This window comes from Malaclemys terrapin, chromosome 1, assembly GCF_027887155.1.
Source record: "Malaclemys terrapin pileata isolate rMalTer1 chromosome 1, rMalTer1.hap1, whole genome shotgun sequence".
NCBI lineage: Eukaryota > Metazoa > Chordata > Testudines > Emydidae > Malaclemys > Malaclemys terrapin.
In genome coordinates this window covers 336314140-336338292 of record NC_071505.1, presented here as the reverse complement: position 1 = coordinate 336338292, position 24153 = coordinate 336314140, and the positions used below count along the sequence as shown (strand labels likewise).

The following is a 24153-nucleotide window of genomic DNA, read 5'->3' as shown; positions in this document are numbered from 1 at the left end:
ATTGCTTCTTGTCCTATCCTCAGAGGTTAAGAACAAGAATTTTTCTCTCTCCTCCTTTTAACAACCTTTTATGTACTTGAAAACTTATGTCCCCTCTCAGTCTTCTCTTTTCCAGACTAAACATGTAAACAAATCCAAATCCAACGGGATTAAAAAGGTCTAAAAACCCGAGGACTATATGCCTTCAAATTCCTCAGATCTTCTTTCTAAAGCACGAAGTTATTGTTCCATCTCTCTAAAAATCTTTCTCCCTACCATCTCTGAGGGAACGCACGACCCTGGTCAGCTACCAGACATCATTAGGATTAAGCCTCCCAGTTAGAGGAAAATAGATATGAAAGATGGTGAATTGGGAGGTAAAAGCACCCTCCAGTAGAGTCCAGGGGTCACAGCTCCAGTACCTCCTACCTTTTCCCAGGAACAGGAGAGCTAAAGGATATGATTTTTGTCAGTTTAAGTGTTGCCTAAGGGATCTACGGTAAGCAACAGCAGAGAAATTGAGCAGAATCTAGTCAGTTTTACTTGCCTACTGCTTGAAGACTATGAGAAACAGCAGATGCACTAGAGGTGATGGAAGGGTCAGGAAGCAACTTTACATTGGTTTATATCCCAGTCACATGTGGAACAAACTTCAAAATCAAAGGCTACCAACTTTCTTTTAATGAAAGTTTATATTCTGCAAATGGCTCATCTGTCTATGCTCTTATCTAGGAGCCCATCATCATGGTATCTGAGCAGTAGCCAAGATTTAGACTTCGTGTACGTTAGCACTTTTGTCAGCAAAATTTTTGTCCGTCAGGAGTGTGAAAAAAACTCTCACCCCTGACCGACATAAATGTCACCGACAAAAGTGCTGGTGTGGACAGCGCTATGTTGGTGGGAGAGCGTCTCCTGCTGACATAGCTACTGCCGCTCAGAGGGTGGCTTAATTATGCCAGTAGCAGAGCTCTCTCCTGCTGGCACAGACCGGCTACCCAAGAGACCTTACAGCAGTGCAGCGGCAGCAGTACAGTTCTGCCACTGTAAGGTCCGTAGGATAGACATACCCTAAAAATCTTGCTCCCTCCCACAGCAAGAGGCAGGCACATGGTTTGTTTACGAAGTTATTATTGAACACAGACGAGTGGGAGTGTGCATCAGAGGCAGAGTGGTGGGAAAGTCTGGATGAAAGGTTGGATTCTGTGTTTCACTTTAAACACACTGAGCAACGAAACAGCTGACCAAACAGAAGGTGCTGGGTGGAGAGACAGGTGGTACCTCTGGTAGCTAGAACCGATTCCATGTAAGGCTTTGAAAAAAATCAGGACAGAGATCTTGAGCTGGGATCCTCTGTTCAATAGGGAGCCAGTGCAAAAAGCAAAGAATGAGGGGAAGCTTCCCCCTCTCCAGTGGTGATCAGAGCTGTGGAGCCCCACATTTGTAGCACCATGCTTCCATATACACTATTTCATAGGATAATACTTGGCACTCACACAGCACCTTTCAACCACACATCCCACAGTGCTTTACAGATGGGGAAACCAAGGTACAAGTTTCAATGATGTGCCCATGGCCTCAGTGAACTCAAATCCAGTTTTCATGAGTTTCCCATGCCCCATCTGCTAGATCACAGCTACCCATCCCCACCCCAATCAATATTTGCACCAGGGCTTTTGTGACTTAAGGCATTCACACTGCAGTCCTACATAATTTAATTCTGTAAAGCTTAGGGGTGGTGTGATGGGGTGTGTACCCCACACAGACCCTGAAGGGGCTAATGTGGGACTGAGAGGCCAATTATGTTATCTGGGTGCACCTGGAGGGAGAGCCTGGCTTAACTGATCATGAAGCCCGGGAGTAGGGTGGTCAGCATAAAGCTAGGAAGTTGAATGCAGAAGAGGGCTGCAGTGAGGGCGTGTGCAGTCACTCTCTGGGAGCAGCGAGGTGATGAGCTGGAAACCCAGGGGGGACAATAACCCCTGGAATCCTAGCTGCTGAATAAAGGGTCAACCCAGAGAAGTTGTGGGGAAGAACGCCTGAGAATGTGGGGTCAGAAGAAGCCTAAGGAAACAGCAGGAAGGAATGGCAATGTGCAGACCATGGCTGCTGGTTACAGGGTCCCTGGGCTGCAACCCAGTGTAGAGGGAGGACCTGGGTTCCCCTACCAGCCACCAGAAAAGTAGAGACTTGGAACCAAAGACCATCTGAGGCAGAGTCCAGCAAGCTAGTCCAGTGGGATTCGGTTACCCTAGTAGGGGATGATTATATAGTGACCTGGCTGGAGGAGTCGAGTGCTGAGTCATGAAAAGGAAGCACCCTGAGTCCCGGGGGGGGAGAGGAAGGGCAGCAGAGGACACAGTGCAAGCAAGCGAAGGAAAGGAGCACCAGACAGGGCAAGAGATAATTCCCAGACCCAACCACAAGGAGGTACACTTGCAGTGAGCAGAACCCTGTAACAGGTAGATATAGTTCATGCAGAAGACTAAACAGAGATACGCTGTAGGACTGAAAATTGTATAACGTGTTTACTGTCAAGAATCACTTGTTTCCACATCTTAATTGGCATGTAACAGCCAGGAGCACACTGTGGTAGCACTAAGGTATTTCAATTAGCCAGGAGCAGATTAGCTGGGCTGTACTATCAAGAGTAAGTAGAAAGCTGGGGTACACATGTTGCTGTGCACTGGTCTGTGGGGTGTTGTCAGTGGGGCAGAGCAGGTTTTTCAATCCTGAAGAACCAGTACTGGAGGTTTCTGACCAGCAGATTAAGGAGATACAAGGAGCTGTAAACATGACACTGCAGCAGTGACATGCTACCTCAATGATTTTTTGCTTAGAGATGATTCACCAGCAAAGCTGTGGCCAGTAAGTGTAAGTAGATGCAATCATTTTGTGGCCAAAGAATATATTTTCTTTTGTGAAAGGCAAAGGAGCTTATGGGCGTGCACACAATTGTGTGTGCCTGGGGGTGGGGGGTGTTACTGAAAATTTAGGGAATGCTGCAATTTAGTTAGGGTTGCTCTGAAATGCACACGGGAGTTTTTGATGGGGGATGAGAATGATTTCTACAAGTGCTGAAGTCAACAGAATGTCAATTTAAAACACTGAACTTTATTTTGCAACACTGAAGAAAAGGCCAATAATTACAGCATAGGCAGCTTTTAGGAAGGGACAAAAAAAAATGAGAGAGGCAGCAAGAAATAAGCAGCTGGTGGGGAAAAAATAGGAGTCATTTTGTGGTTTATAGCAGGAGCCGATTAACATGAAGTCTAGTTAGTTTCACAGAAGTTCAACTGTGCCTGACCCAGAGGCCTCCTCCCATATTTTTATTTTACAATCACATTTTCCTGGTTATTAAGATGTTTGACCCCTTCTCCCCATTTCTCTTTAAGTTTTTCCACACAACTCAGGATAGAGAAATTGATCAATACATAAAATGCTGGGGAAAGTACAGAATAAAAGTGAAAGGGATTAAAACAGCTGTTTAATCTATTTCAGTTAGAATCATCACTTTAAGTATCACAAGGAACAGTTGCAGGTTACAAAAAGAAATCTCAGAGAAGTACATAAAAAAATAGGATATACAAAACTGATTGTCACTTTAACACCCAGTAATTACAAAGTTGTTTTGTAAGTACAACTTACCCTGACATGAAAGAGCTCCCCCGCACCTTCGCAGTCGTTTGACGTAATTATAGGGGTATGAACGTGCACGTAGCCATTATCCTGAAACAAGAGAGAACATTGAAAGTTGCCAGTCCAAGGATATTACGTGTCAACTCCAAGGAAGATTCCAACATGCGCAAGTCAGGATTCATCTATCAGGCCAGGACCAAAGACAACATGTGTAACCTTTTAGAATAGCTTCTACGTTATGTGAGAGATATCCTGGCATGTGCTAAACACTAGTTGGATTTCTGGAGCGTGCAACTTTAGTGCCAGATTCTTCACGTGTTCGCATTATAGAAAAAATCCTGCAGAGGGCTCTATAACCACAACAATTCTATAATGCGAATAGAGTGTTCCATTACTTACTAGTCCACAGTGCCAAAATCTCTGTAGGAAACAAGTATTTACATCTGAAAGCCTGAGAGAGAAATAAAGGCCTCTCAGGCAAATGAGACTATGGAAAGAGCACATTTAGACTGTAACCAGAAGGGACCACGCTTCCTGTACAGCTCCTAGCACAACGCAGCCCAACCATGGTTGGGTCTCTTGACACAACAATAATATAAATAAATGTCAACTCCACATTATTTATGTATGCAAAACCCCATGAGTGCACCTATGCAGGACTCTAGGGGCCTTTCAAAATATAAAGGCAAACAAACACAGCAACCTCCCTGAAACAGGGAGCAGAATACCCACCCCTCCAGCCATAAATCCCATCCCTCAGCACATCCCTCCTCCTGCACAAAAGCCTGGGAAAATAAATGGGATTTGCTGCCTACCCTAAATGTCAGCGAATTGGGGCTATCTGAACCAAAGAATTTGGGGAAGGCAGGGGCACGTGAATTTGTAAAGTTCAGGGCTGACGTACAATACATTTTACAGGAAGACATTTAAAGTAACAGGTAGGGAGTAGAGTTTCTAAAGTCTAATGTACTTTATGGCAGCTACCACCATTAAGCTGGCAGTAGAGTGCATTTTACATTAGCAGACTTCCTCCTTGACTTAGGAAGTGCCTGACAAGTAGGCTCATCACAGGGGTGCCCAGAACCACAGTCCCCCTCCTTAAGAGACTTAGCCCAGTTTCCATTATCAAACCACAACAAATATTATGGTAACATTAGTGGCTCTGCCATGAACCCACAGCAGCAGGGGAGTTCAGAGCTCAGAGGAGATATTCATGCTGCATACTCTTCACTGGGTGTGTCTACACTGCAATTAGACACCTGTGGCTGGCCCATGCCAGCTGATTTGGGCTTGTGGGACTTGGGCTGTGGGGCTGTTTAATTAAGGTGCAAACATTCCAGCTCAGGTAGCAGTCTGAGCTCTGGGACCCTCCCCCATCGCAGCCTTAGCCTGGACATTTACACCACACCCCATTAAACAGCCCCACAGCCTGAGCCCCATGAACCCAAGTCAGCTTGTACATTAACATGGAGATATCCCATCTCATAGAACTGGAAGGGACCTCGAAAGGTCATCGAGTCCAGCCACCTGCCTTCACTAGCAGGACCAAGTACTGATTTTTGCCCCAGATCCCTAAGTGGCCCCCTCAAGGATTGAACTCACAACCCTGCGTTTAGCAGGCCAATGCTCAAACCACTGAGCTATCCCTCCCCCCCAGTATGCCAGATGTGGGTGTCTAACTGCAGTGTAGATATACCCACTGTATCTAGGAGCATAGGGTCCTTAAGGCTAGGAGGGGTATTCACATCTCACAGGTATTGAACTACCCAAGGGTAAAGTTAAAGGTAGGTTTCTAACCTTAGACATCCAAAGCAAAAAATCTAGCATTAATCAGGCACTGTGTGAAAAAGTCCTTGGGATAACAGCATTTTTAAAAAATGAAAAGAGGCTTGGACTACTGCATGATATAGTTAAAGATCTACTGTTTACATTTTAGCTTTGTGCTCTTTTTAGTTTTGCACGATGAAAACAGACCAGTTAGTTTCGTTTTCCAGTTCTTATGCACAGTGCTGCAATGTTGGATTGCAAGTACTACATGGGAAGAATTGGATTCTTTTTTTTAAAAAAAAGTCATTTCCACTGGATCACAATGAAATAAAATAAATAAGACATGTTCTTGTTGGTCTTAGCATTTGCAAAAGCTTATTTTTACAAACATCTTAGTCTGTGGCCAACTTTGACCTTGCATTCATTGTCCCTTCAAAAATCCATTCAAGTATCATTAAGCATCTAGCTTCAAAATATATATGACGTTAAGCAGAAGAACTCCACATGAAAAATATCACAATATTGAAAATAACTACAGACTAAGTATTTGCTTTAGTGGCAGTAAGATATACACACTTTATCAGAATTTCATGCTTATTGGTAATTCTAACAGCATTTTCCTATTGCTCTTTAAAACCTCCTTCAGGGTAAGATGTTCATCAACATCCATCTCTGTCTTTGCAACCATCAGAAGTCAAACAACTGTGGGTATTGCCATCTAGCGGGCAAACACTGGTACTGACTTTTCTTAATGAAGTGATGATGTAGCCCCGTTGGTCCCAGGATATGAGAGACAAGGTAGGCGAGGTAATATTTTATTGGCCCAACTTTTGCTGGTGGAAGAAGAGCTCTGTATAGCTTAAAAGCTTGTACCGACCAACAGAAGTCAGTCCAATCAAAGATATAACCTCACCTACCTGGTCTTTTTACCTATAAGTAAGGCTACGAATAGGTCACGGAGGTCATGGAAGTCATGGAATCCGTGAATTCCTTTGACCTCTGTGACATTTTCTGCCTGGGGCTGGAGCTCCCAGCCAGCCACCCTCACCCTGCAGTTCCCAGGCCTACTCTAGTGGGGGGACCCTGCAGCTTCCCAGCTGCAACAGGGGGACCGCCCACAAAGTTGCGGGTGGCTGGGGGTCCCTGCAGCTCCCAGCTGTGGCAGGGGATCACCCTGAGCTAACAGCTGCCCCGGGGAGCCAAGGGGACTCCATAGCAGCCCAGCCCCCACGGGCAGGGGGACCCCAGAGCTCCCATTCCCCACAGCAACAGGGGACCTGACAGTACCAGCAAGAGTGTGTGCTGAACCCGCCTCTCCATTTTGTCAGGGATATTTTTAGTAAAAGTCAGAGAAAGGTCACAGGCTTCGGTGAATTTTTGTTTATTGCCCGTGACCTGTCCCTGACATTTACTAAAGATATCTGTGACACAAACTTAGTCTTACCTATAAGGAGCTGGTACAGTACAGAAATTAACAGTAGCTTTAACTGGCATGATATTTCTATCTTAAAGCAATCCTAAAATCCATACGATATTGCACAGTTCTCTCTTGAGAAGGTTAAGCTTGGCTTAGTCTAAGTTTCAGATTTGAAATACCAAGGCTCTCTGGAATTATAACTTCAAATTACAAGAGGTCTGACTCATCCTTTTATGACAGTAAACTGCCTAATAATCCACAAGTCTAGTTTTGAAGATAGGGTGCTTGGCATGTAGTTTTAACTTGAGTCATAGAGTTTAAAGCCAGAAGGGATAACCAGATTCTCACGTAGACCACAGGCCACGCGCACACTAACCCAACAACTGAAAGAGACCAAAGTATTACAGCCCACAGTAGACTAGACCATAATGTGCCGCAGACAGAGAACAGGAGGGATCAAGGTCCACAAGTGCCTGAGGCACCCGCAATGGGAAGGAAAGGATTAAGTGAGATATATCCAGATAATCCTGGCAAGTGACCCACATCTTGGAAAGGAAGGCAAAACCTCCCCTCCCTCCCCCCCGGAACATTGCCAATCTGTGCCAGAGAAGATTCCTTCCTGACCCATATATGGTGATGAGTTAGACACTGAGCATGTGAGCAAGAACAAGCCAGCCAAGCACCTGAGAGAACGTTCGGTACCCTCTCAGAGCCCTGGCCCTCCCCATCCAGTCTCCCATCTCCAGCTTGGGCCAACCCTGCTTGACAGGAAGGAGATAAACAAAACAAAACAGAATGCACTGGGGGGGAGGCAGAGAATCCCTTCCCGGAACCCTCTCGTTGGCTCCAAGGAAACACATTGTATGGATCCTAGAGCAAAGTAAATAAGGTTTTTAAAATATTTAAGAAGCTTCATTTAAAATTAAATTAAAATGCAGAGCCCCCCGGACCGGTGGCCAGGACCCGCACAGTGTGAGTGCCACTGAAAATCAGCTTGCGTGCCACCTTCGGCACACGTGCCATAGGTTGCCTACCCCTGTAACAGAGCCTGGAGATTTAAAATAAAAATGTTTTTTATTTAAAAAAAAAAAAAAAACTTGAAAATTCTCAAAATCAAAACATTTCATTTGACCTGAAATGATTTTCATGACCTCAGGGGTCAAAGTATGTGGGGGAGAAAGGGGAAGAATAGTGGTAACACTTCTGCCCTCTGCCCACAAAACTCAGAATCTGGGATACTAAAGGTATGTCTACACTGCAGCTGGGAGGTGTAGGGATTAGATGAGCGTAAGTACGTCACACAGGGGTGTGGATTTTTCACACCACTGAGAGACGCAGCTATACTGATGTAAGTTCCCAGTGCATGCCGGTCCTAAGTCAGTGCCAGAACTAGGAATAGAACCTCAGAGACCTGATTCCATGTCTCCCACTGTCACGCATTACATAACCGCAATGGGAAGGCGGGAGTGTTATGTGGCACCATCATTTGTATATGTGAAAACACAGTAACAAGATCAAGCGAAGAAGCAGAGCACCTTGAAAAATGAGTGGATCGCTGCAGTAGCTTCACTGCGTACCCTCAGGAGGGAGCTCAATGTGTTGGTCCTGCATCGTAAGTGAGGGAACTGCCGGCTGTATTCCAGAGGTTGCCTCTCTCTTGGTTTAAAAGGGAACGTCTAAAGAAAGGACAGGAAAAAAACAACTTTCAGAACCTGCAACTAGAATAATTTTACTGATATCCATGAAATATCATCACTGCCTATTAAAATTCAATAAGTGATACAAGTCAGAAGCAAAATAATAGTTTTTTCCAGAGTACTTTGTGGATTTTACAAAGACAACCAGAAAGAGAATGAACCACAAGGGACAAATGTTGATCACTTTTGGAAAATGCTCAGATACCACAGCAATAGTGTCCATATAAGCACTTATATAGAATTAGAATTTCAACAGGACTCAGTGCCAAAGTAAGTGGCTAGATTTTCAAAAGAACCCAGCACGGTGGGTGCCAATCACTTTCTGACATCTTGCTGTAAGTTTCACGGTGGCAACAGAGAACTTTTGGAGATCTGATTCCAATTGTGGGTGCTGAGCAGTTGGGAAATCTGGCCCACAATTCTTTAGCAAATCCAGTCCTTAGTATCAAGTTAGTTTCACAGTTTCCTCCCTATGCTCAGTCTACTAGTCAGTTTCTCCCTTAATGAAAAGGCCCTTGTCCACATCAATGGGAGAGTAGAAGATGCTTTAAAAACATTAAAAATTAGAGATGACTTTAGAAAAAATAGCAGGAAATACAGTTTGAAATGTGCTCTGTCAGAAACGGGAATATTTTGAAATTAGTCATGTTCCAAAAGGTATCCTGTGAGCTTGACTGTTAAGTGCAATAACATACCAGAGTATCACAGGGTCCTACCACACGAATATTTTCAGCTTTCAATTCCACATTTTGCATCCTATGAAGACTTTTTACCAGTTTCCCTTGCACTTCCACGGCGCTTCCAAAAGTCAGATCTCTGGAAAAAACAACATTAACAACAATGTATCACTATGGCCCTGACATAAAGCCCATTGAATTTCAGGGACTCATGTTGACTTCTTTGGGTTAATTTAGATCAAGCCCTATGCTTACAGTATCTATTATCACAAACAGGCAGCTTGTTACAATTTGATTGCTATATTTTATTCACATGGCACTCAATATATCCCCATGGAAAGCATCTGGTGGGTGGGTGGGGGTGTGTATGTGTGAACCCAGGCTTCCAAGAGTCTGGAGATTTTAAATTAGTTGATGCATAAACCACCAAGCTGTCCATCTTGCAAGAAATAAATTTGCACAGGATCGTCTTCTGTAGCTGAAAATTAATTAAGCCTAAATGTTTATTTTTAATTAGAAGCAGGCTCTCCATGACTGATCCAAGATGAGCCCCAATGTCTGTTCATAAGGAAAGGCCTCAAGGTTTGCCACCCCCTCTATGCTTTCTCTTGCGCTGAGCCTGCAAAAGTGGTGCCTCAGCTAGAAACACTGACTGCATCTGGCGCAAAAGGCAGGAAAAGACTAAGGAGCCAGTTGAGGAAAGACTAACATGGCAACCCTAGCTTCTGATAAGATACAGCCTGACTTACACAGGAAGAATAATCCACCGGGGGAAGCCAACCCATGGAAAAAGCACTATGAAACCTGGCCCCAATGAGTCAATAGGAATTTTGTCACTGACTTCAGTGAAGACAAAATTTCAGTGTAAAAGTGCCCCCTACTTCCTACTCCCTTCAGAACCAGCTAACCCAGCTCCTTAACTGACAGCTATTGAATGACACCAAATGCAACACCTTCAGCAACTGCTGAATGTACCACCCCTGCAGCACTCACATCCCTGCTGCCACAGGAGGTGAGACACCAGGCCTGGGAATCGATGCCCTTAGTCTAAGATAGCGTGGAGCTGAGCCCTACAACCATGTCATCAACCCTTTCCAAACAAGAATCTGCACAGAAATTTCTTTAAATATGTAAAATCTGCAAACCTATGTTCCAAGGTTGGGTCGGCTACAACCTGGAGGCTTTCCAAAGAACTGCCATCATTTATGTGCAGGAACAAAACCTCTTTCTGGGACCGGACAGAACGAACCCAGCCCTGGAGGAGGAAGAAAATAAAAGTTGGTGATTGCCTGGTTTGAACTCAATCTAGTTATATGCAGGACCCAACTGACACTGAGCAAGTCATTTCGAGCCTGATCCAACTCCCATTGGAGTCAATGGAAAGATTCCCTTAGGACCCAATCCTGATTCCAGTGAAATCAGTGGTAGCTTTACTAGACTTCAAAGCAAGTAGGAGTAGATCCTGAGGCAGAGGCACCAACATTTCGCCTCAGCATAACAGGGATCCATCTGAATCTCCACGGAGCTGGGAAGATTAAAGTCAGTGACAGACTTTGAAGATGAAAAGCATTCCATAAATGCTATATCATTATTAATTATGTCTCTTGTAAACACTCCTTATTGCAACAACAGAGACAATCAGAACACCATTCCTTTAAAGGGCAGTGTCATGGTAATTCGCACATATTGTTCTTTTTCACTGCTATGTACAACTATCTGCGGGAAGCTTGAAACTGAAATCTGTTTCCTAACTGGCTATTTGTTCATAGCTACCGTGCATATGTACTGCCTTAATAAAGAGGCCAATGTCAAGGAGATTAAGTCCAGAATGTAGGCTTTGTTTAAGGGGAAAAAATCAAAACCAATTAATATTACTATTAATTATTTGTATTATCATAGCACCTAGTCATGGACTAGAACCTATTGTGCTAGGCGCTCTATAAATGCAGAATTAACAGAAATGTTTCATTGTTTTGGGTGGTTTTCAAATTAAAAAAAGTTTTCTAGCTGGACTTAAATTTAAAATTAAAAAATTGACAAAACTTTTATTAGCGCAGAGTTAAAGTTGCCTGGTGATAACATGCACCCTTCCAGAATGTCCAGTTCAGCAAAACCCACATTTGTGAAAACAAGGAAATACAGAGTTACGGTAAATGCCCAAGAAACCTTGATTCTGTCCCCCTGGAGCTGGCAATAGTCACTAAGAATTATCTTCATGCACTCCAGTTGCATTCAGTGCGTGAGGTGTGACTGTACTGTGGCAAAGGAATAAGATAGAGCAGCTTAGAAGAGCTGTAATTGTGATACAAGGTGATCTGGGAGACTGTGGCGGTCTGGGGGTGTGCGTGAGCTCCTCTTTCTGAGGCCTGTATGTGTGATCAAAGGAAAAAAATGCATATGAACTTTGGGAGATCTAGCATACCTCATTTCTTCGCTGTGATATATAGGCTACATCATTAGAAGAGCCCAGAGATCATCAGCAGTGCAGAGGAGATAGGAGTGGCATGGAAGTTTAATTAAGGGGAAGCAAAAGTAGAGTGTTTGATGGTATTGTGTGTCTAAGGTTCAAGGTCTTGTAAGTGTAGATGTGGTGTTCAATTTGTGGAGCAGGTAAAGTGTAGGGAGCTCCTGTTCCATATAGGGCAAAGGCAGAATGTGAGTACGGTCTTATTGGGGCATCACTCAAAGCCCCTTCCCGCATTGCCCCGCCACTATTTTTAGTACACTAGTGCGATCAGAACTAGCATGGGTATGTCTCCTCCAGCTGGAATTTACATCTTCAGTTCAAAGAAAGTAGGCAGCTGCAGAGCCCATCCAGCTACTCTGGAGAAGCCTCTGCAAGATGATGATCTTCAGAAAGGGCTGAATTAGAGGAGTAGTAGTAAGAACTCCACAGAAATGACTAAGTGAATTAACAACATAAAACCCCCACCCACCTGGACTTTAATATCACCAGCCAACTCCTGGGCCTCTAGCGCCTCGCAGACCCTCAGTCTTGCAGCCTGCGTGTGCTTGGGACAAGGAGCAGAGGAACAACGGCGAAGAGCCAGGAGCAGACACCGTGCCCCAAACATTGCTAAAGACCTTCTGCACCTGCCCCCCTGCTAACACCCAAGACCCCACTCAGACTCAATATTACTTGTCCTCATGTGATATGCTCCTCCTGCCTCCAGATGCCACTCCCACAACTGTCTTCACACGCACCCTATCATGTCCTCCAACCCCTCTACATCCACCCCGCCTGGTAATGTAAAGAGACTCCACTCAGCCTCGGCAGCCTTGTTCTCAGATACCCCACCAACCCCCACCCTACCCTCAGAGCCCCCCCAACCCCAGCTGCCCCCTGCCCTGCCCTCAGAGCCCCCCCCAGCCCAGCTGCCCCCTGCCCTGCCCTCAGAGCCCCCCCAACCCCAGCTGCCCCCTGCCCTGCCCTCAGAGCCCCCCCCAGCCCAGCTGCCCCCCGCCCTACCCCCAGAGCCCCCCCCAGCCCAGCTGCCCCCCGCCCTACCCCCAGAGCCCCCCCCAGCCCAGCTGCCCCCCGCCCTACCCCCAGAGCCCCCCAAGCCCAGCTGTCCCCAGGGCCCCCCGCGCTATCTCCAGAGGGCTCCCAGGCCCAGCTTCCCCGTCCCCCTGTCTCGAGGTGTCCCTGCACCGCGTCCCCAGGAGGCCAGCGCCCCGCCCAGACCGCAGCAGCTCCGCCCGGAGGAGGGGGCGGGGATGAAGGCCCCCCCTTAAAGCGGCCCGATCCCAGGCCCGGACCGATCGACCCACGTGAGACCAAACCAAGCAGGCGGCGGCATCCCCCCGCGTCACGCACACTCACGTGACCCCTCGTAGGCAAGGTCGCCGCAAGAGGTCAAGATGAGCCTATCAGGAGGCGGGGCGATGTCCGGAAGTACCTGCTGTAGGCGCAAGGTGCTCTGGGAATTGTAGTTCGCGGCTCAGAGGCCGGGTGGCGGGCCGCCTCCTGCAGAGATCCCGGCGCGGGGGGTGGCGCAGCCCTGGGCTGGTGCCAGGGCCAGGTGGGGGTCGGGTTACGTATCTCGCTGCGAGGAGACGCATTATACAAATTAGCTACTTTATATGCAAATTATATGTAATATGCAGAGGTACAATAATGACGCGGGGTTCGGGTTTGTGGAAGCGACGGCGTGACGGGCTCGCAGAGGGGCGGCGCCTCGGGCTCAGGACTCCTGGGTCCCGGCCCCAGAGCCCGGGCTGGGGGGCGGGGCTCGGGACTCCTGGGTCCCAACCCGGGCGGGGGCGAGAGGTCCTGTTGGAGCAGGACAGGAGTCAGGCCTCCTGTGTCTTATTCCCAGCTGTGGCAGGGAGGTAGCAGCTGGTGGTTAGAGTAGGTCCGAGGAGGAGACAGGACTCCTGGCCTCTGTTCCTGAAGTGGGTTCTAGCCCACGAAAGCTTGTGCCCAAATACATTTGTTAGTCTCCAAGGTGCCACAAGGACCCCTCGGTGTTTTTGCTGATACAGACTAACACGGCTTCCACTCTGAAACGAGTCCTTGTGTAGTCTTTGGGCAAGAAGACCCCCATCTCTGTACCTTCCTTGCCCATTCTGGACACTGGAGATAACAGGTTTTGACTCTACCCCTGTACGCTGCTCTGAGTCCCCTGGGATGAAAGGCAGCTCTCAAGGGGGCAAGTGCTGTTAAGAGGCAGGAGTGGGACAAAGAGGGTTAAATTAACACAAACTCCTCTTGTGTCCCAGCTGCTTGGCTGCTTGTTCTGCCCAGTTTGTACTTCCCTCTACAGAAACTTCTTCCTCAGAGTTTTTTGCAAAGAAGTTCTCGGTCTGGGGGGATTCCCAGTGAGACATTGGTCTTCCTGCCCTCGCTTTTCCTGTATTCTTCCCCTTCTGAGCTGCAGTGGCTTTTGGGGCTGGGCGCTGCTGAGCTGGCCCTCTAGCAGAGAAACCACATGCCTCATTGCACAGACCCTCCAGGTGAGAAAAGAGTTGGTGAGCAGAGTCCCCAGCAGTGGGAAAGAAGCCCCCTTGGGCTCTGAGAAAGGGGAGGAGAAAAGCTTTTAATCTGCCCAGCTTTGATGGTTTGCTGTTTCCCTTGTGATGCCTTCACTCACACTAAGTGCCTCTTCTCCTTCAAGCTTCTTAGGCTGCTTTACAGCCCTTCCTCTTAATTTGCCCCCAAATAGCTGATGTCCCCACATGCTGCAGAAGGCCCAGGTGAACTCAGGGCTTTGAAAACAACAAGGAGTCTGGTGGCACCTTAAAGACTAACAGATTTATTTGGGCATAAGCTTTCGTGGGTAAAAACCTCACTTCTTCAGATGCATCAGGGCTTTGAGTTTCTCTTGAAAAACCAACTGGAGGAAATAGGAATCTGGGGCAGGGGAATCAGTCTGGGGAAGGTGTAGTATTCCGGTATAGCCAGTCCTGTGATCTGGCCCAGCCAACCTCCCTAAGAGGTCAGTTCTCCAACTCCACTGAATTTTCTGGGAGAGAGACAGGTAATGAACAAATTTTTGGAACAAATTGATTAATTAAACAGTAATAAGTCACCAGGACCAGATGGTATTCACCCAAGATTTATGAAGGAACTCAAATATGAAATTGCAGAACTACTAACTGTGGTATGTAACTTATAATTTAAATCATCTTCTGTGCTAGATGACTGGAGGATAGCTAAAGTGACACCAATTTTTTAAAAAGGCTGCAGAGGTGATCCTGCCAATTACTTGGTTGAAAAGAACAGAATTATCACACACATAGATGAACATGATTTGTTGGGGAAGAGTCAACATGTTTTTATAAAGGGAAATCATTCCTCACCAATCTACTAGAATTCTTTGAGGTGGTCAACAAGCATGTGGACAAAGGTGTTCCAGTGGATATAGTGTACTTAGACTTTCAGAAAGCCTTTGATAAGATCCTTCGCCAAAGGCTCTTAAGCAAACTAAGTAGTCATGAGATAAGAAGAAAGATCCTCTCATGGATCAGTAACTGGTTAAAAGATAGGAAACAAAGGGTAGGAATAAATAGTCAGTTTTCAGACTAGAGAGAGGTAAATAGAGGTGTCCCTCAGGGGTCTGTAGGCTACTCACCTGTGTCCTGCTGTCACAGAGACCGTTTCTGTGATGTCTCTCCAATGCTCCTGGATGAAAGGTGGGAAGATCCCTGCTGGCATATCCTTCATCCGCTCCTCATGATGGGGTAGAAGTTTTGCCTCAGGTCAGCCATGGGTCAGGCTGGCTCAGCACTGACACTGAGTCAGGAGGCACCAATATTATCGTGGCTTTGGGTTTATGAACAGTTTTGCCGGTTAAATCCCGAATAGTTGGATGATTTTTTAGTTATTTATTTGCTCAGATACTAGAGTGCTGAGTGCATAGGCGCTGACTCTGTGGGTACTCAGGGGCTGGAGCACCCACAGGGAAAAATTAGTGGGTGCTCCAGCCAAGCTCCTCTCACCCCCCCGGCTCCACCCTCTCCCTCTCCCCTGAGCACACCACGTCCCTGCTCCTCTGCCTGCCTCCTACGCTTCCCGCCGCCAAACAGCTGTTTGGCGGCACTTAGGACTTTCCAGGAGGGAGTGGGGAGAAGCAGGGATGTGCACGCTCAGGGGAGGTGGCGGAGAAGAGGCAGGGCAGGGACTTGGGGGAAGGAGGTGGGAAGGGGGCCAGGGACTTTTGGGAAGGGGTGGAATTGGGGCGAGGGCAGTGCCGGGGTGGGGGATGGGGGGGTTGAGCACCCACCGGGAACAGTGGAAGTCGGCGTCTATGGCTGAGTGCATATAAAGAACCTATGTGCGATGGATGAGAAGCCTGGAGCTGCCTAAAGTCAAAGATAGGGAGAGTGGGAGGTATTAACATGAACTTCAAACTCTTGAGTCAGCTCTTCACTCCGTGCAAACGGGCACAGCTCCATGGGCTTCAGCAGAGCTATGCTGACTTATACCAGCTGAGGATCTAGGCGCTGATCTCCACGGACACTCTTGAAGGGGATTGGTCAGTTATACACACAGGGAGATGTGAACTCTCTTCTAGTAGCTGAGTCAGTGCATTAAAGCCACCTCTAGCTGCTGAATTTCTCAAGAGAAAGTTGGGTTTGATATGAACCCAGAACCCTGAGCGGGGTCACTTCCCTTTGTCCATCTGGCCGGCTTTAGGCCAATTCAACCAATTCCCCTGAATCGGGCCCCGCCCCTAAGAGGGCCCCGCGCCCAAGCCCGGTACGGCGTACCGGCAAGAGTCGGTGTGCCGTACCGGGGTGGCCCAGCTTCCCCAGGGGGAATTTAGAGGGCCTGGGGCTCCCAGCAGGGGCTGGAGCCCCAGGCCCTTTAAATTGCCACCAGAGCCCCGTTGCTTCTACCGCCCCGGCCCTTTAAATAGACGCTGGAGCCCTGCCGCTTTCCCAGGGTTCCCGCGGCTATTAGAAGGGCTGGGGCGGTGGAAGCAGGGGAGCCCTGGGCCCTTTAAATAGCCCCCAAGCCCCGGGCTGCTGCTGCTCCCCTGGTGGGGGAGGAGGAGGGGGCACTTACCGTACAGGGTGGGCTGTACCCGCACCCTCTGCTCACGCCAGCCCCTGTCTCCAGCCAGCCCACACCCCCTGCCCGCACCCAGCCCACAGCCAGCCCCTGCCACACCCCACTGCAGCCCTGACCAAAGCCAGCCAGCCCCACACCCCTCCCGTCTGCACCAGCCCTGCACCCCCTGCCCTGCCTGCAGCCAGCCCCGCACCACCTGCCCTGTCTCCAGTCAACCTCTGCTGCACCCCCCTGCCTGAAGCCAGCCAGTCCCACACTCCTCTGTCTCCAGCCCTGCCAACCCATGCCGCACCGCCCTGCGGCCCTGCCTGAAGCCAGCCAGCCCCGCACCCCTTGCCCTGCCTGCCGCCAGACCCTACCTCTAGTCAGCCCCTGCCCTGCCTCCAGCCAGTCCCATGTCCACTGCAGTTCCCAGGGCAGTAACCCTGCACACCTGCTTCAATGAGGGGGGCAGGGAGCAGCTGGGACCCACACATGTGAAACGGAGCTCATTTCTAGTTCAGGCCCATCTTTTTAAAAAAGAACTTTAGGTCGGGTTAACATACATCCGTATTTTCCCGGACATGTCAGGCTTTTTGGTTCTTAAATCGCCGTCCGGGAGGAATTTTTAAAATTTAAAAAATTCCTCCCGGGAAAATACGGACGTATGGTAGGTAACCCTATTGGTACAAAAAATACATACTGTGGCACATCCCTTAAATCAGAACTTTTTATAGGGAACCAGTTGCTAAGAAATGAAAGGCTTTTTTTAATATGGTTTTTTTTTTAGTCATCCCTGCCGGGGCCCCGCCGAAAATGTTCGAATTGGGCCCAGCACTTCCTAAAGCCGGCCCTGCTGGTAGCTGTTGGTTAGCTTGTCTGTGACAGACAAGATTGGCTTATTGCTGAAACCAAGCTGCCTTTGCCAGCTCCCTAGGAAAGTGGCTCTGAACCTTTCCAGACGACTGAACCCCTTTCAGGAGTCTGATTTGTCTTGTGTACCCCCAAGTTTCACCTCACTTAAGAACCACTTGCTTACAAAATCTGACATAAAAATACAAAAGTGTCACAGCCCACTCTTACTGAAAAAATGCTGACTCTCATTTTTATCATATAATTATAAAATAAATCGATTGGAATATAAATATTGTACTTACATTTCAGTGTATAGTATATAGAGCAATATAAACAAGTCATTGTTTGTATGAAATTTTAGTTTGTACTGACTTTGCTAGTGCTTTTTATGTAACCTGTTGTAAAACTAGGCAAATATCAAGATGAATTGATGTTTCCCTGGAAGATCTCTGTGTACTCCAGGGGTACCTGTACCCCTGGTTGAGAACCACTGTTCTAGGAGAGCCTTGCCATGCATGGGAGTGGCACTGCACCATACAGTCTGATTTCCCTCCATTTACAATCTCTCTGCTTTGCAGATGAGCAATACTGTGGCTAGGAAATGCAGAAGCAGTGGGAGGGACTAGGCAGCAGCAGAATCAAATAGGAAGAGGCAGGAGAGGGCTCTTTTTAAATCTAGCAATAGCCTAAGTTCCAGATGTATTTTCTTTCTTTTTGTTTTTAATAAAATTTACCTTTTTTAAGAACAGGATTGGGTTTTTTGTGTCCTAAGAGATTTGTGCATGTGTTGTTTAATTAGCTGGTGGCAACAGCTGATTTCCTTTGTTTTCTTTCTCAGCTCTTCCCTGGGAAGGGGGGAGAATGAAAGGGCTTGAGGGTACCCCACAGAGAGGAATTCCCAAGTGCGCCTTCCTGGGTCCCAAGGGGTTTTTTTGCGCTTGGGTGGTGGCAGCATCTACCGATCCAAGGTCAGAGAGAAGCTGTAACTTGGAAGTTTAATACCAGCCTGGTAGGGTGGCCAGACGTCCCAATTTTATCAGGACTGTCCCGATATTTGCTTCTTTGTCCCGTGTCCCGACCAATGTTTGGTCGGGACACTGGACAAACAAGAAATTTTGCCCTCCCAGAGGGAATCTCGCCCCCCTCCCGCCCCGGCTCTGCCTCCTCCTTCCCCCATTGGCTCCCTCCCCAAATCCCTGCCCTGGCCCCGCCTCTTCCCCAACCACGCGGCATTCCTCCTCCCTCCCAGGCTTGCAGCTGCATGGCGGCGCAAGCCGGGGGGGGGGGGGGTGGCGGTGCCTGGATCCTGGAGCTGGTGAGTCAGCTCTGGCACCCGGGCACCAGGCGGGCAGGCAAAGGAGGGCTGGCAAGGGAGGGAGACAGGGGGCTCAGCTCTGAGGGCTCTTGCCCAGCCCCCGGGCCGCTACACATGGGGGCCCGGGGCCGGGAGCGCAGCGCGGAGATTGCTCCAGCCCTGCAGCCCGCGGGGCAGCGCGGTGGGTCCAGGCGGGGGCAGCGCGGAGCGTGCCGGGGTCGGGTGGGCGGCACATGGGTGTGGGCCGAATCCCCACTGCTGCTGGGTAGCCCTACACCTCTCCCTCCCGCTCGCGGCTGCAGCTCCTTCCCAGTGGGACGTGCCTCCCGCCCCCCAGCCCACCCCGGGCAAATGTGGCATGCGTCCCGCCGCTGACGGGGAGCCCCACGCCTCTCCCTCTCGGCTGCGCTCCAGGGGCTCCTTCCAGCGGGAGGGAGACTAGGCACGGGGGATGCGTGCCGCATGTGCCCGGGGCGGCGGGAGGCGCGTTCTGCTGTGAAGGAGCCGCAGCCGCGAGCAGGAGGGAGAGGTGCGGGTCTCCCCGGCAGCAGCGGGGATTGGGCCCGCGCCACCCACCCGGCCCCTGCCCGCTCCGCGCTGCCCCCACTGGGACCCACCGCGCATCACATGTGCCCGGGGCGGGCGGCTCCGCGGGGAGGGCAGCGTGCGCGGCCGGAGCCTGCTAATGCCCCTGGCCCCTTTGAAACTCCTTTTTTTTTCTCCACCCCCCCCCCCCCCGGCCCCTCTGCGTCCCAATATTTTATATTTCTGATCTGGTCACCCTACAGCCTGGAGTGGCCAGTATTAATTTTTAGAATCCTTGCGGGCCCCCACCGTCTGCATTCAAAGTGCCGGAGTGGGGAATCAGCCTTGACAGCCCCAGATTGCTAATGCCACTGCCCTTGAAACTTTTAGAGAAACTGATCTGAGGGAAAAGAAATTGCAGATCCGGGATTGTACCAGTCGCTCATTTCACTAGAACCATTGACTTTGGGAAACTCTAATGTGCCAGTGGGGATCCAGCTGTTGCATGGAGACATGGATAGACAGTCAGATATTCCAAGCGCAACACATATCCAGGAGAATAAATAATAGTGACTCTCATTAATATCTGGCACTGAAAGCAACTTACCTAGGTGTCTGAAAGTGTCTGATAATGATGAGTTAATTAAATGTACTAATTAATCTGGTGTTAATCTTTAACCTCAGCTCTTTGGTAGCCTCCTGTGCTTTCTGTTGCTGTGTGCAGGAGAGGGTGTGACGGTCGATACTCCTGTGTTCACCTCTTTCACAGGATTATGATAATTTTGTAGAAAGTATGCCTTGTGAGGTATCATTTGAAAACTCATAATTTGCTGATCATTATTGTCCTGGTAAAAATGTGTGGCAACACTGTATGTAAAGTTATAAGATTCCACTGTATGGTATTACTAAGACATGTTTCAAGGCTGGGGATCAGCCACAAACCAGTTCCCAAAGACAAAAGGCAAGCCAACCCCTCATCCAGGTGTCAACAAAATCAAATGGACCATCACCTGGGTAAGTGGCCATTCTTTGGCAGGAAAGAGGATGTGGGCGAAAAGCTATATCTTGACAAAAAAACAGCGGGGGGTTCCCATCCACACAGATTTCTGTCTCCTGAACCTCAGCTGGAGATCAGGAGTGGCAGAAGCTTCCTAAAAGTGGAGGGGGGGCCCCACCGGTGACCAAACTGTGGCTCTGCCCCCCGTGCTGCCCCTTCCTTCCAAGGCCCCACCCCCTGCACCAACCCTTTTCTCCGAGCCCTCATCCTCACACTGCCCCTTCTTCCCAAACCCCTGCCCTTGAGCCACTCATGCCTCTGAGCCCCCACCCTCGCACTGCCCCTTCCCCGAGGCCCCACTCCTGTGCCACCTCTTCCCCCAAACCCTCCTGCTTGCTCCTCTCTGCCTCCTCCCCCCTATCACTTGCCTTTACAGCCAGTAAAAAGTGGGAGGGCATAGCCCTCCCACTTTTAAAAATGATAGGGCCATGGCCCCCTGGGTCCCCCTGCGGGAGAAGCTTCTTGAGGAAGAGAAAGAACCATAAGGAGAAAGAGCAGATGCCCCAAATTATTCCCCCCCTTCTCTCTGCTCACGGCACCCACGCCACCGGAAGAACAAAGGAAACAGCATTGGACTGTGAGGAGAGATCCTGACTGAAAGAAGTTCGGCCAGTAAGCCCTGGTCTACTCTACAGAATTCCTTTGGTCGAATTACGTCCCTCAGGGATATGAATAATCCACACCCCTGAGCGATGTTGTTACACTGACCTATGTGTAGACAGCGCTTTGTGCCCGGGAGAACATCTCTTGCTGACATAGCTACCGCCTCTCGCAGAGGTGGAGTTATTAAGCTAACAGGGGAGCTCTCTCTCGTTGCCTGAGGGCATCTTCACCGGAAGTGCTGCACCAGCAGCGGCGCCAATGCAAGTTTGTAGAGCAGGACTGCCCTAAGACTGGTGAAATGTGATGAGAGAAACCTTTGCTTGGAATTTACTCTAGTTTGTTAAGTTAGGCGTTAGTTGCATTTTACTTTTATTTTTCTTCTAACTAATTCTGACTTTTATGCCTCATTATTATATTCCCTTAAAAGCTATCCTTTTGTAGTTAATAAACTTGTTTCATTATTTTATCTAAACAAGTGTGTTCGGGAAACTCTATTTGAGTTAACAGGATTTGTGCATATCATTTTCTATTAATAAAATGATGGATTTTATATGACCTTGTATTGTCCAGGAAAGAGCTGGGCAGTACAAGACATAGATTTCTGGGGGGAAGTATGGGACTGGGAATTTGCTGGTGTTGCTCTGCTGTGTAATTCATGAGTGATTGGACATAGTGCACATATATTATAACTGTAAGTAACTTACATGCTGGAGGCTGTGTGTGAGGAGAGGTAATGCTCACCATAGGCACTGACTCCATGGGTGCTCTGGGGCTGGAGTACTCACCGGCAGCTCCCCGCCCCAGCTCACCTCCACCTCCGCCTCCTCCCCTGAGCGTGCCGCCACGTCCTGTTTCTCCTCCCTCCCTCCCAGTGCTTGGGGAGCTGAGGGGACACAGCTGTTCATCAGTCCAGACTGAATGCTGGATAATGTCAACCCTCATCAACAGAAAAGATCCAATTGCTAAATATATTCTGGGGAAAAAGCTGGTAGTAGCAGACACTGTCACAGAACCCAGCATCACACTCAATTACCCGTGAGCTCGAAGAGGATATAAAGATGTATGGGGATGCTATCGACACATCGAGACCAGAGTCAGAAAAGAGACTACTCCAGTTACAAAAAGCAACCTTGACACACATGCAATGTCAGGACGTTCTACATTACATTAGGGGCGGCTGGCCCAAGTATCTAAAGGACACTAAGGAAGTGACCAGAGACTACTTTGTGGTGCGTGGACAATTAAGCAAGTCAAATGGACTCATGGTTAAAGACAATGGCATCATCATTCCAAATGAAATGAGAGGAGAAATCTTAAGCCTCATCCATGAAGGACATTAATGATTAACTAAATGCCCTGAGTGGACCAACTAGCCAATGTGGTGGCAGTGCATCAGCAAGAACATAAAGAGTAAAGTATCTGTATGTGACTATTGCAGAATTAATAGACCAACACAGCACAAAGAACCTTTAATAACAACACTTCTACCAGGCAGTCCTTGGAAGAGACTAGCTGCAGATTCATGCATATTCAGAAGACATCATTACTTGGTCATCATGGACTATTTTTCCAGGTATATAGAAATAACTTAAAAGATATAACCTGTCAGTGTTATCAAGAAACTGAAGTGCACTGTTGCTCACTTCAGTATTCCAGAACAACTAGTAAAGGACAACGGACCACAAGCACTGCAACATAATTTAAGTCATTCCAAACAAAATATTATTTTGATCGTATTACTAGCAGCCTCCATTACCCATTACCAGCGAATGGAGAGGCTGAGAGAGCTGTACAGACAGCTGAGACAATCTTACAGTGGGAAGATCCATTCCTTGCTCTTCTGAGTTATAGATTAACACCACCAGCAGCTACCGGATATAGTTCAGCACAACTCCTGTTGGGAAGACAACTCAGAACTACTGTTCCAGCTTTGGGAAAGAATCTATCTCCAAGGTGGCCAGACATAAAGAGAGTAGCCAAATAGGATAAAAAGGCTATAAAAAGCTTATGAACACGTTTACTAAAGATGTCACTCAGCGAATTGCTGGGTCTAGAACCCTGGTGACTGTGTTCATGTCAATTGGATGGAGAAAAGGGACAGACAGCCCCAGCTGTCGTAAAGAAAAACAATTCAGCACCCAGATCGTGTGTGATGGAGACCGTGTGTGACAGTGGCGAGTTCAGCAGAAACTCCCAACATCTACAGTTGGTTCTTCAGAAAACAATCAACAGAGAAAACTCTACAGACAGCAGATGCAGAACAAGAAGAAGACGACTCGAATTCTGAACAAACTACAGCCAGTTGTTGCAACTAATGGACCACCAGATGACCACTTTGTCATGCGCTTGGGTCGTGTAATTAGAAAGCCAATACAATTCAGAGACACTTAACAGACTGATACATACTGAACATCAAAGATAGTGCAATAGTGTAAATATTGTAGATGTTAGGAATGTAGAACTTAAAGGGGGAGATGTAATGGGACGCTCATCTGTATTATATTGCTCGGCCACTAAGGAGCACTGTGTGTAAAATACTTTATTTAAACAAACCTCAGCCATACCTAGCAGAGCTTTGAAGTATCTTATGATGAATACATCTGGTGTGCATAAGCAATCTCTGTAGCCTATCTACATCTGGTACAGGAGCATGTCATAGCAGGCTAAAGAGACAATGAAGAAACTGCTGTGCAGCGATGCCAGATTAAAGGGAGAGAGATCCCAGCACTGAAATGGGGGTGATGGGATTGCTGGGGAGGGGAACTGATGGGGCCCCTCAAGGGCCTGGTGATGATGGAAATAGGAACGTTACTGTAATGAGGAGGAGGTGTGTGGCGTGAGGGCTGCTGGCTTGCCGAGGCGGGGATGGGGTTGTGTTGTATCTTGCCCCTTTGTCCTGTGCTGAGAGGGGAGGCAGGTGGTGGGTCTTGCAGAGGGAGAAGTACACGCTCGGCTCACTCCTGGGGAGACTTGACATTGGTTATTTCTTTGTTTGCAGGTGTCCTGTCATCTGATGTCAAAGCTTCTCAGGGTGAGAAAGCTGGCGCAGCTCCCCGTGTGCGCAGCATGGGGGAAGATCCTGACACTAGCTGAGCTCAGGTATGTCCCCGCACAGGGAGTGAGCAAAAGG

The 24153-nt window shown here is 48.4% G+C and overlaps 1 protein-coding gene across 1 annotated transcript in view; it reads right to left on the bottom strand.

The window, feature by feature from the left end:
* The window catches only part of NARS2 (asparaginyl-tRNA synthetase 2, mitochondrial), a 71434-nt gene extending 58973 nt beyond the window's left edge, over nt 1-12461 (bottom strand). Inside the window, exons 1-5 of the mRNA XM_054015773.1 lie at nt 12110-12461; nt 10319-10428; nt 9192-9312; nt 8335-8475; nt 3625-3705 (exon numbers count right to left, since the gene is read on the bottom strand). Coding sequence (XP_053871748.1) covers nt 3625-3705; nt 8335-8475; nt 9192-9312; nt 10319-10428; nt 12110-12247 — 591 coding nt within the window. The 5' untranslated portion in view covers nt 12248-12461. The remainder of the gene's footprint in view (nt 1-3624; nt 3706-8334; nt 8476-9191; nt 9313-10318; nt 10429-12109) is intronic.
* Nucleotides 12462-24153: the final 11692 nt, after the last annotated feature.